This window comes from Salvelinus namaycush, chromosome 30, assembly GCF_016432855.1.
Source record: "Salvelinus namaycush isolate Seneca chromosome 30, SaNama_1.0, whole genome shotgun sequence".
Lineage (NCBI taxonomy): Eukaryota > Metazoa > Chordata > Actinopteri > Salmoniformes > Salmonidae > Salvelinus > Salvelinus namaycush.
The window spans coordinates 1,739,052-1,752,510 of record NC_052336.1 but is presented as its reverse complement, the minus strand read 5'-3'; the positions used below and the strand labels follow the sequence as shown (position 1 = coordinate 1,752,510).

Here is a 13,459-nt window from a genome sequence, read left to right as displayed (position 1 = left end):
TCAATGATGTTTACATGTAGCTACTCCCTTCTCTCTCTAACCTGTAATCAGTGATGTTTACATGTAGCTACTCCCTTCTCTCTCTAACCTGTAATCAATGATGTTTACATGTAGCTACTCCCTTCTGTCTCTAACCTGTAATCAATGATGTTTACATGTGGCTACTCCCTTCTCTCTCTAACCTGTAATCAATGATGTTTACATGTAGCTACTCCCTTCTCTCTCTAACCTGTAATCAATGAGGTTTATATGTGGCTACTCCCTTCTCTCTCTAACCTGTAATCAATGAGGTTTACATGTGGCTACTCCCTTCTCTCTCTAACCTGTAATCAATGATGTTTATATGTGGCTACTCCCTTCTCTCTCTAACCTGTAATCAATGATGTTTACATGTAGCTACTCCCTTCTCTCTCTAACCTGTAATCAATGATGTTTACATGTAGCTACTCCCTTCTCTCTCTAACCTGTAATCAATGATGTTTACATGTAGCTACTCCCTTCTCTCTCTAACCTGTAATCAATGATGTTTACATGTAGCTACTCCCTTCTCTCTCTAACCTGTAATCAATGATGTTTACATGTAGCTACTCCCTTCTCTCTCTAACCTGTAATCAATGATGTTTACATGTAGCTACTCCCTTCTCTCTCTAACCTGTAATCAATGATGTTTACATGTAGCTACTCCCTTCTCTCTCTAACCTGTAATCAATGATGGTTACATGTAGCTACTCCCTTCTCTCTCTAACCTGTAATCAATGATGTTTACATGTAGCTACTCCCTTCTGTCTCTAACCTGTAATCAATGATGTTTACATGTAGCTACTCCCTTCTCTCTTTAACCTGTAATCAATGATGTTTACATGTAGCTACTCCCTTCTCTCTCTAACCTGTAATCAATGATGTTTACATGTAGCTACTCCCTTCTGTCTCTAACCTGTAATCAATGATGTTTACATGTAGCTACTCCCTTCTGTCTCTAACCTGTAATCAATGATGTTTACATGTAGCTACTCCCTTCTGTCTCTAACCTGTAATCAATGATGTTTACATGTAGCTACTCCCTTCTGTCTCTAACCTGTAATCAATGATGGTTACATGTAGCTACTCCCTTCTCTCTCTAACCTGTAATCAATGATGTTTACATGTAGCTACTCCCTTCTGTCTCTAACCTGTAATCAATGATGGTTACATGTAGCTACTCCCTTCTCTCTCTAACCTGTAATCAATGATGTTTACATGTAGCTACTCCCTTCTGTCTCTAACCTGTAATCAATGATGTTTACATGTAGCTACTCCCTTCTGTCTCTAACCTGTAATCAATGATGTTTACATGTAGCTACTCCCTTCTGTCTCTAACCTGTAATCAATGATGGTTACATGTAGCTACTCCCTTCTCTCTCTAACCTGTAATCAATGATGTTTACATGTAGCTACTCCCTTCTGTCTCTAACCTGTAATCAATGATGGTTACATGTAGCTACTCCCTTCTCTCTCTAACCTGTAATCAATGATGTTTACATGTAGCTACTCCCTTCTGTCTCTAACCTGTAATCAATGATGTTTACATGTAGCTACTCCCTTCTGTCTCTAACCTGTAATCAATGATGTTTACATGTAGCTACTCCCTTCTCTCTTTAACCTGTAATCAATGATGTTTACATGTGGCTACTCCCTTCTCTCTCTAACCTGTAATCAATGATGTTTACATGTAGCTACTCCCTTCTGTCTCTAACCTGTAATCAATGATGTTTACATGTAGCTACTCCCTTCTCTCTCTAACCTGTAATCAATGATGTTTACATGTAGCTACTCCCTTCTCTCTCTAGCCTGTAATCAATGATGTTTACATGTAGCTACTCCCTTCTCTCTCTAGCCTGTAATCAATGATGTTTACATGTAGCTACTCCCTTCTGTCTCTAACCTGTAATCAATGATGTTTACATGTAGCTACTCCCTTCTGTCTCTAACCTGTAATCAATGATGGTTACATGTAGCTACTCCCTTCTCTCTCTAACCTGTAATCAATGATGTTTACATGTAGCTACTCCCTTCTCTCTTTAACCTGTAATCAATGATGTTTACATGTAGCTACTCCCTTCTCTCTCTAACCTGTAATCAATGATGTTTACATGTAGCTACTCCCTTCTGTCTCTAACCTGTAATCAATGATGTTTACATGTAGCTACTCCCTTCTCTCTCTAACCTGTAATCAATGATGTTTACATGTAGCTACTCCCTTCTCTCTCTAGCCTGTAATCAATGATGTTTATATGTGGCTACTCCCTTCTCTCTCTAACCTGTAATCAATGATGTTTACATGTAGCTACTCCCTTCTCTCTCTAACCTGTAATCAATGATGTTTACATGTAGCTACTCCCTTCTCTCTCTAACCTGTAATCAATGATGTTTACATGTAGCTACTCCCTTCTCTCTCTAACCTGTAATCAATGATGTTTACATGTAGCTACTCCCTTCTCTCTCTAACCTGTAATCAATGATGTTTACATGTAGCTACTCCCTTCTGTCTCTAACCTGTAATCAATGATGTTTACATGTGGCTACTCCTTTCTCTCTCTAACCTGTAATCAATGATGTTTACATGTAGCTACTCCCTTCTCTCTCTAACCTGTAATCAATGAGGTTTATATGTGGCTACTCCCTTCTTTCTCTAACCTGTAATCAATGATGTTTACATGTGGCTACTCCCTTCTCTCTCTAACCTGTAATCAATGATGTTTATATGTGGCTTCTCCCTTCTCTCTCTAACCTGTAATCAATGATGTTTACATGTAGCTACTCCCTTCTCTCTCTAACCTGTAATCAATGATGTTTACATGTAGCTACTCCCTTCGCTCTCTAACCTGTAATCAATGATGTTTACATGTAGCTACTCCCTTCTCTCTCTAACCTGTAATCAATGATGTTTACATGTAGCTACTCCCTTCTCTCTCTAACCTGTAATCAATGATGTTTACATGTAGCTACTCCCTTCTCTCTCTAACCTGTAATCAATGATGTTTACATGTAGCTACTCCCTTCTCTCTCTAACCTGTAATCAATGATGTTTACATGTAGCTACTCCCTTCTCTCTCTAACCTGTAATCAATGATGTTTACATGTAGCTACTCCCTTCTCTCTCTAACCTGTAATCAATGATGTTTACATGTAGCTACTCCCTTCTCTCTCTAGCCTGTAATCAATGATGTTTACATGTAGCTACTCCCTTCTCTCTCTAGCCTGTAATCAATGATGTTTATATGTGGCTACTCCCTTCTCTCTCTAACCTGTAATCAATGATGTTTACATGTAGCTACTCCCTTCTGTCTCTAACCTGTAATCAATGATGTTTACATGTAGCTACTCCCTTCTCTCTCTAACCTGTAATCAATGAGGTTTATATGTAGCTACTCCCTTCTGTCTCTAACCTGTAATCAATGATGTTTACATGTAGCTACTCCCTTCTCTCTCTAACCTGTAATCAATGATGTTTACATGTAGCTACTCCCTTCTCTCTCTAGCCTGTAATCAATGATGTTTATATGTGGCTACTCTCTTCTCTCTCTAACCTGTAATCAATGATGTTTACATGTAGCTACTCCCTTCTCTCTCTAACCTGTAATCAATGATGTTTACATGTAGCTACTCCCTTCTCTCTCTAACCTGTAATCAATGATGTTTACATGTAGCTACTCCCTTCTGTCTCTAACCTGTAATCAATGATGTTTACATGTGGCTACTCCCTTCTCTCTCTAACCTGTAATCAATGATGTTTACATGTAGCTACTCCCTTCTCTCTCTAACCTGTAATCAATGAGGTTTATATGTGGCTACTCCCTTCTCTCTCTAACCTGTAATCAATGATGTTTACATGTGGCTACTCCCTTCTCTCTCTAACCTGTAATCAATGATGTTTATATGTGGCTACTCCCTTCTCTCTCTAACCTGTAATCAATGATGTTTACATGTAGCTACTCCCTTCTCTCTCTAACCTGTAATCAATGATGTTTACATGTAGCTACTCCCTTCTCTCTCTAACCTGTAATCAATGATGTTTACATGTAGCTACTCCCTTCTCTCTCTAACCTGTAATCAATGATGTTTACATGTAGCTACTCCCTTCTGTCTCTAACCTGTAATCAATGATGTTTACATGTAGCTACTCCCTTCTCTCTCTAACCTGTAATCAATGATGTTTACATGTAGCTACTCCCTTCTCTCTCTAGCCTGTAATCAATGATGTTTACATGTAGCTACTCCCTTCTCTCTCTAGCCTGTAATCAATTATGTTTACATGTAGCTACTCCCTTCTGTCTCTAACCTGTAATCAATGATGTTTACATGTAGCTACTCCCTTCTGTCTCTAACCTGTAATCAATGATGGTTACATGTAGCTACTCCCTTCTCTCTCTAACCTGTAATCAATGATGTTTACATGTAGCTACTCCCTTCTCTCTTTAACCTGTAATCAATGATGTTTACATGTAGCTACTCCCTTCTCTCTCTAACCTGTAATCAATGATGTTTACATGTAGCTACTCCCTTCTCTCTCTAACCTGTAATCAATGATGTTTACATGTAGCTACTCCCTTCTGTCTCTAACCTGTAATCAATGATGTTTACATGTAGCTACTCCCTTCTCTCTCTAACCTGTAATCAATGATGTTTACATGTAGCTACTCCCTTCTCTCTCTAGCCTGTAATCAATGATGTTTACATGTAGCTACTCCCTTCTCTCTCTAGCCTGTAATCAATTATGTTTACATGTAGCTACTCCCTTCTGTCTCTAACCTGTAATCAATGATGTTTACATGTAGCTACTCCCTTCTGTCTCTAACCTGTAATCAATGATGGTTACATGTAGCTACTCCCTTCTCTCTCTAACCTGTAATCAATGATGTTTACATGTAGCTACTCCCTTCTCTCTTTAACCTGTAATCAATGATGTTTACATGTAGCTACTCCCTTCTCTCTCTAACCTGTAATCAATGATGTTTACATGTAGCTACTCCCTTCTCTCTCTAACCTGTAATCAATGATGTTTACATGTAGCTACTCCCTTCTGTCTCTAACCTGTAATCAATGATGTTTACATGTAGCTACTCCCTTCTCTCTTTAACCTGTAATCAATGATGTTTACATGTAGCTACTCCCTTCTGTCTCTAACCTGTAATCAATGATGTTTACATGTAGCTACTCCCTTCTCTCTCTAACCTGTAATCAATGATGTTTACATGTAGCTACTCCCTTCTCTCTCTAGCCTAATCAATTATGTTTATATGTGGCTACTCCCTTCTCTCTCTAACCTGTAATCAATGATGTTTACATGTAGCTACTCCCTTCTCTCTCTAACCTGTAATCAATGATGTTTACATGTAGCTACTCCCTTCTCTCTCTAACCTGTAATCAATGATGTTTACATGTAGCTACTCCCTTCTCTCTCTAACCTGTAATCAATGATGTTTACATGTAGCTACTCCCTTCTCTCTCTAGCCTGTAATCAATGATGTTTATATGTGGCTACTCCCTTCTCTCTCTAACCTGTAATCAATGATGTTTACATGTGGCTACTCCCTTCTCTCTCTAACCTGTAATCAATGATGTTTACATGTAGCTACTCCCTTCTGTCTCTAACCTGTAATCAATGATGTTTACATGTAGCTACTCCCTTCTGTCTCTAACCTGTAATCAATGATGTTTACATGTAGCTACTCCCTTCTGTCTCTAACCTGTAATCAATGATGGTTACATGTAGCTACTCCCTTCTCTCTCTAACCTGTAATCAATGATGTTTACATGTAGCTACTCCCTTCTCTCTTTAACCTGTAATCAATGATGTTTACATGTAGCTACTCCCTTCTCTCTCTAACCTGTAATCAATGATGTTTACATGTAGCTACTCCCTTCTCTCTCTAACCTGTAATCAATGATGTTTACATGTAGCTACTCCCTTCTGTCTCTAACCTGTAATCAATGATGTTTACATGTAGCTACTCCCTTCTCTCTTTAACCTGTAATCAATGATGTTTACATGTAGCTACTCCCTTCTGTCTCTAACCTGTAATCAATGATGTTTACATGTAGCTACTCCCTTCTCTCTCTAACCTGTAATCAATGATGTTTACATGTAGCTACTCCCTTCTCTCTCTAGCCTGTAATCAATTATGTTTATATGTGGCTACTCCCTTCTCTCTCTAACCTGTAATCAATGATGTTTACATGTAGCTACTCCCTTCTGTCTCTAACCTGTAATCAATGAGGTTTATATGTGGCTACTCCCTTCTGTCTCTAACCTGTAATCAATGATGTTTACATGTAGCTACTCCCTTCTCTCTTTAACCTGTAATCAATGATGTTTACATGTAGCTACTCCCTTCTGTCTCTAACCTGTAATCAATGATGTTTACATGTAGCTACTCCCTTCTCTCTCTAACCTGTAATCAATGATAAGCTGCAAGTTTAGCTAATCTTTGCTAATGATAGCGTGCCACTGCTGTAGCTATTAGCTAAGCTCAGTGCAGCCAGATCAAAATTCACACCCCTGGTAGTGCCCGTTTACCGTATGGTATCCACACTATCCAGATAGGTTGGCATGAAAGAATCATGAGTTTCTCTACAAGGTTTCTAGGTCATGTCTTACCACCAGTGCAGGATTATTTTGACCCATAGTTCCATTATAATTATAATGTACATTGCTTTAAATGTTTCTGTGTGTTTTTGAAGTGCATTAGCGGTGTGTGCATGCTAGCATATTAACCTGTGCACGTGTATGTTACACTGGTATCTCATTTGGGCTGTGCTTGTGACTTTACAGGTCATTCCTCTGGACATCACAGTGGAACTACAGAAACAGATAATGTCCGAGTTGGAGATCCTCTACAAGGTCAGCTTCTATTCTCTAGAGCCCCAAACTGGTCAAATCTCTTCCCCAACTGGCCCAAATCATGTAGTCAAATCTCTCCCCCAACTGGCCCAAATCATGTAGTCAAATCTCTCCCCCAACTGGCCCAAATCATGTAGTCAAATCTCTCCCCCAACTGGCCCAAATCATGTAGTCAAATCTTTCGCCCAACTGGCCCAAATCATGTAGTCAAATCTTTCCCCCAACTGTCCCAAATCATGTAGTCAAATCTCTCCCCCAACTGGCCCAAATCATGTAGTCAAATCTCTCCCCCAACTGGCCCAAATCATGTAGTCAAATCTCTCCCTCAACTGGCCCAAATCATGTAGTCAAATCTCTCCCCCAACTGGCCCAAATCATGTAGTCAAATCTCTCCCTCGACTGGCCCAAATCATGTAGTCAAATCTCTCCCCCAACTGTCCCAAATCATGTAGTCAAATCTCTCCCCCAACTGTCCCAAATCATGTAGTCAAATCTTTCCCCCAGCTGAAGCCTCTCTTATCAGACCTGCAGTGTTTAGTCTACTCTATGTTACTTTAGACTAGTTCATGGAGCACCTTTTATCTGAGTGGATCTCCTCTCCTCCTGCGTGTCAAGCCAGGGATTGTCGAAATACGCACGAGGCAGGAACACGTGATTGCTGATAAGCCCTCTCAATAATTTACCCCAGATCTCTCCTTTTCTTCTGAGGTAGACTGGCTAACTAAACAGTTCAACAATAAATACTGCAACATGCATCAATGTTAATTAATGAGTGGATGAACTGTGTTAATTGTCTTTTTGTTTTACAGTGTGATTCCTCCTACATCATAACCTTCTACAGTGCCTTCTTTGTGGAGAACAGGATCTCCATATGCACAGAGTACATGGACGGTGAGTGTTGAGGCTGGGGTTAGGGTTAGCGCTGGGGTTAGCGTTAGCGCCGGGGCTGGGGTTAGCGTTAGCGCTGGGGTTAGCGCTGGGGTTAGCGTTAGCGCCGGGGCTGGGGTTAGCGTTAGCGCCAGTACTGGGGTTAGGGTTAGCGCTGGGGTTAGCGTTAGCGCCGGGGCTGGGGTTAGCGTTAGCGCTGGGGTTAGCGCTGGGGTTAGCGTTAGCGCCGGGGCTGGGGTTAGCGTTAGCGCCAGTACTGGGGTTAGGGTTAGCGCTGGGGTTAGCGTTAGCGCCAGGGCTGCGGTTAGTGCTGAGGCTGTGGCTAGCAGAGGCCTTTACTCCACTCCCATCCAGAGCTCTATGAAAGCTGGAATGTCAAACCTCTTACCACCCTGTATCCATTTACACTTCTACTTAGAGGAAGACTGTCATCTTCAGTGGCTGGGGGCTAGGATGCATCTTTGCTAAAAGCTACAAGGGTGGGAGTGTGTGTGCGTGAATTTAACACAGTGATTTCTCAGTTATAACACATTGTCTCCCTCGATGGACGACCTGTCAGCATGCGTCCATCAACACTGAACGGTGTGCGTGTCTGTGGGTGTGTGTGTGTGTGTGTGCAGGTGGCTCTCTGGACGTATACAGGAGGATTCCAGAACATGTGTTGGGTAGGATCTCTGTGGCGGTGAGTGAACAGCCTTTCAGCTCTCAAACCAACTGACCACAGCTATTTAAAATGAGACTCTCATATTCTATAACTGACCACAGCTATTTAAAATGAGACTATCATATTCTATAACTGACCACAGCTATATAAAATGAGACTCTCATATTCTATAACTGACCACAGCTATTTAAAATGAGACTCTCATATTCTATAACTGACCACAGCTATATAAAATGAGACTCTCATATTCTATAACTGACCACAGCTATTTAAAATGAGACTCTCATATTCTATAACTGACCACAGCTATTTAAAATGAGACTATCATATTCTATAACTGACCACAGCTATTTAAAATGAGACTATCATATTCTATAACTGACCACAGCTATTTAAAATGAGACTCTCATATTCTATAACTGACCACAGCTATTTAAAATAAGACTCTCATATTCTATAACTGACCACAACTATTTAAAATGAGACTCTCATATTCTATAACTGACCACAACTATTTAAAATGAGACTCTCATATTCTATAACTGACCACAGCTATTTAAAATGAGACTCTCATATTCTATAACTGACCACAGCTATTTAAAATGAGACTATCATTCTGTAAAGCATCACCTAGGAAGACGATGGACCAGGTAGCTTTGTATGGGAATTGCGGGTTTGACGAATTGGCTACAATTCATCATTCTATCCAATTCAGTAAATAATAACGCAATTAATAACTTTGAGACTTTTGCGGGTAAAGTTTACCCATTTTGGCAAGTGTGGCCAACAGGTGTGAATCTCCCAAGTAGCCTTCATCAGTGAGAAAGGGATGAAATGGACAGACTCTCTCACACACACACACACACACACACACACACACACACACACACACACACACACACACACACACACACACACACACACACACACACACTCAAGCATCACAGCACAGAGGAGCGTTTGATTCAGCCTAACGTGGGTGTTTCCACCTCTATTAGCTCTTCTCCCTCTGATTCAGCCTGTAATCAAACATTGACAGCTATTTAGTCAGCGTTAATTCTAATTCACAGCTCTCCTCCCTCTCTTCCCCCTCTCTCACTGTCAGAGCTGTTAATTATCGCTGGGAAAAGCACCCGGGAGGGCGAGATGGATGCTGCGTACGCACACCAGTTGTTTTGGCACCAGAGCCACAGTCCAATCAGATCTTTTGATTCTGTCTGAATTGAGAAGTAGATTTGGCACCAGAGCCACAGTCCAATCAGATCTTTTGATTCTGTCTGAATTGAGAAGTAGATTTGGCACCAGAGCCACAGTCCAATCAGATCGTTTGATTCTGTCTGAATTGAGAAGTAGATTTGGCACCAGAGCCACAGTCCAATCAGATCGTTTGATTCTGTCTGAATTGAGAAGTAGATTTGGCACCAGAGCCACAGTCCAATCAGATCGTTTGATTCTGTCTGAATTGAGAAGTAGATTTGGCACGTTGTTCTGTGGTCAAATCTTCTTTCTCAATAATAAACCAAAATATGTGAATCCTTAAAGTTTTTGCTGCTCGCTGTCGTCATTTAAAAGCAAATGGTTTTGATATCAAGAACGTAACAATACACAGTAGCTATGCAACTCTGTTGCTCTGGACTAATAGGCGTGTTGTGTACAGTCCATGATCAATGAGCAGATACATGGCCTTCACACAGTCTTCACACCCCTTGACTTATTCCACATGTTGTTGTGTTCCAGCCTGAATTTAAAATGGATTAAATAGAGTTTTTTTTTTTTTACACTGGCCTACACACAATACCCCATCGTGTCAGTGGAATTATGATTTTAGACATGTTTTACATATTAAAGCTGAAATGTCTTGAGTCAATAAGTATTCAACCCCTTTGTTATGACAAGCCTAAATAAGTTCAGAAGTAAAATGGGGCTTAACAAGTCACACTAAGATGCATGGACTCACTCTGTGTGCAATAACAGTGTTTAACATGATTTTTGAATTAATACCTCATCTCTGTACCCCACACATACAATTATCTCTACGGTCCCTCAGTCGAGCAGTGAATTTCAAACACAGATTCAACCACAAAGACCAGGGAGATTTTCCAATCCTCACAAAGAAGGGCACTGATTGGTAGACATTGAATATCCCTTTGAGCATGGTGAAGTTATTTCCCTTTGGATGGTGTATCAATACACCCAGTCACTACAGAGATACAGGCGTCCTTCCTAACTCAGAGGAAGGAAACCGCTCAGGGATTTCACCATGAGGCCAATGGTGACTTTAAAACGGTTACAGAGTTTAATGGCTGTGACAGGAGAAAACTGAGGATGGATCAACAACATTGTAGTTACTCCACAATACTAACCTAAATGACAGAGTGAAAAGAAGGAAGCCTGTACATAGTAAAACATATTCCAAAACATGCATCCTGTTTGCAACAAGGCAATAAAGTAATACTGCAAAAAATGTGGCAAAGCAATTCACTTTTTGTCCTCAATACAAAGTGTTATGTTTGGGGCAAATCCAATACAACACCTTACCGAGTACCACTCTCCATATTTTCAAGCATAGTGGTGGCTGCATCATGTTATGGGTATGCTTGTAATCCTTAATTAAGGATTGGGGATTTTTCAGGATAAAAAAGAAATGGAATGGCTCCAAGCACAGGCAAATACCTAGAGGAAAACCTGGTTCAATCTGCTTTCCACAAGACACTGGGAGATAAATTAACCTTTCAGCAGGACAATAACCTAAAACACAAGGACAAAACTACACTGGACTTGCTTACGAAAAAGACAGTGAATGTTCCTGAGTGGCCGAGTTACAGTTTTGACTTAAATCTACTTGAAAATCTATGGCAAGACCTGAAAATGTTTGTCTAACAATGATCAAAAAACAGTTTGACAGAGCTTGAAGAATTAAAAAAATAATAATAATGGGCAAGTGTTGTACAATTTAGGTGTGGAAAGATGTTAGAGACTTACCCAGAAAGACTCACAGGCAAAGCTGCTTCTACAAAGTATTGACTCTGTGGTGTGAATATTTAAGTAAATTAGATATTTCTGTATTTGATTTTCAATACATTTGCTAAAGTTTCTAAAAACATGTTTTCTCTTTGACATTTTAGGGTATTGTGTGTAGATGGGTGAGAAAAAAATATATATATTTAATGGATTTTGAATTCAGGCTGTAACAACAAAATGGGGAATAAGTCAAGGCCAAAGGGTGTGAATACTTTCTGAAGGTCCTGTATATAAATGGTTTACCAAACGAGTTAGCCCACCAGTGTCTGAAAGTAGTGGGTTTGGGTATTGTTGAATTCTGAACTCCATATCTATCTGTCTTCAGGTAGTGAAAGGTCTAACCTATCTATGGAGCCTGAAGATTCTTCACAGAGGTCAGTGATGTGGAAGGTAGTAGATTCTACAGAGGTCAGTGAGGTGAAAGGTAGTAGATTCTACAGAGGTCAGTGATGTGGAAGGTAGTAGATTCTACAGAGGTCAGTGATGTGGAAGGTAGTCGATTCTACAGAGGTCAGTGAGGTGAAAGGTAGTAGATTCTACAGAGGTCAGTGATGTGAAAGGTAGTAGATTCTACAGAGGTCAGTGATGTGGAAGGTAGTAGATTCTACAGAGGTCAGTGATGTGGAAGGTAGTAGATTCTACAGAGGTCAGTGATGTGGAAGGTAGTAGATTCTATAGAGGTCAGTGATGTGGAAGGTAGTAGATTCTACAGAGGTCAGTGAGGTGAAAGGTAGTAGATTCTACAGAGGTCAGTGAGGTGAAAGGTAGTAGATTCTACAGAGGTCAGTGAGGTGAAAGGTAGTAGATTCTACACAGAGGTCAGTGATGTGAAAGGTAGTAGATTCTACAGAGGTCAGTGAGGTGAAAGGTAGTAGATTCTACACAGAGGTCAGTGATGTGAAAGGTAGTAGATTCTACACAGAGGTCAGTGATGTGAAAGGTAGTAGATTCTACACAGAGGTCAGTGAGGTGAAAGGTAGTAGATTCTACACAGAGGTCAGTGATGTGGAAGGTAGTAGATTCTATAGAGGTCAGTGATGTGAAAGGTAGTAGATTCTACAGAGGTCAGTGATGTGGAAGGTAGTAGATTCTATAGAGGTCAGTGATGTGGAAGGTAGTAGATTCTACAGAGGTCAGTGAGGTGAAAGGTAGTAGATTCTACAGAGGTCAGTGAGGTGAAAGGTAGTAGATTCTACAGAGGTCAGTGAGGTGAAAGGTAGTAGATTCTACACAGAGGTCAGTGATGTGAAAGGTAGTAGATTCTACACAGAGGTCAGTGATGTGGAAGGTAGTAGATTCTACAGAGGTCAGTGAGGTGAAAGGTAGTAGATTCTACAGAGGTCAGTGATGTGGAAGGTAGTAGATTCTATAGAGGTCAGTGATGTGGAAGGTAGTAGATTCTACAGAGGTCAGTGAGGTGAAAGGTAGTAGATTCTACAGAGGTCAGTGAGGTGAAAGGTAGTAGATTCTACAGAGGTCAGTGAGGTGAAAGGTAGTAGATTCTACAGAGGTCAGTGAGGTGAAAGGTAGTAGATTCTACAGAGGGCAGTGATGTGAAAGGTATACGTAGAATATCATGAAAGGAGATACTGTCATTATGCTGTATACAGTACAGATATGAGATCTTAATTTGATCACTTTTGTCACAGAATCTTTCTGCGCAGCAGAAAATGTAACTTAGTAGTGTATTCAAGTTTTAAAATGGCCTTTAAAGTTTGTAATTTCCACTTTAAAATGTCAGACTTGATTTCCCCCCCAAAAAATGAATCACAAAAATAATAATTCAATAATAATAATAATTTCCTGTTGCTGCAGGATAATCATTTCCTGTTGCTGCAGGATAATCATTTCCTGTTGCTGCAGGATAATCATTTCCTGTTGCTGCAGGATAATCATTTCCTGTTGCTGCAGGATAATCATTTCCTGTTGCTGCATGATAATTTTCTTGCTGGGAGAAACTGGTCAAATGAAGATATAACATGAGTACAGTCTGATTGGCGGAGGTA

At 40.3% G+C, this 13,459-nt stretch overlaps 1 protein-coding gene across 1 annotated transcript in view; it reads left to right on the top strand.

The window, feature by feature from the left end:
- LOC120024759 (dual specificity mitogen-activated protein kinase kinase 5-like) overlaps positions 1–13,459 on the top strand; it is a gene marked incomplete at its 3' end in the record, with an annotated part of 106,989 nt that overhangs the window by 55,651 nt on the left and 37,879 nt on the right. Inside the window, exons 10-13 of the mRNA XM_038969045.1 lie at positions 6,812–6,880; positions 7,690–7,771; positions 8,389–8,450; positions 11,779–11,827. Of these exons, the coding sequence (XP_038824973.1) occupies positions 6,812–6,880; positions 7,690–7,771; positions 8,389–8,450; positions 11,779–11,827 (262 nt within the window). The remainder of the gene's footprint in view (positions 1–6,811; positions 6,881–7,689; positions 7,772–8,388; positions 8,451–11,778; positions 11,828–13,459) is intronic.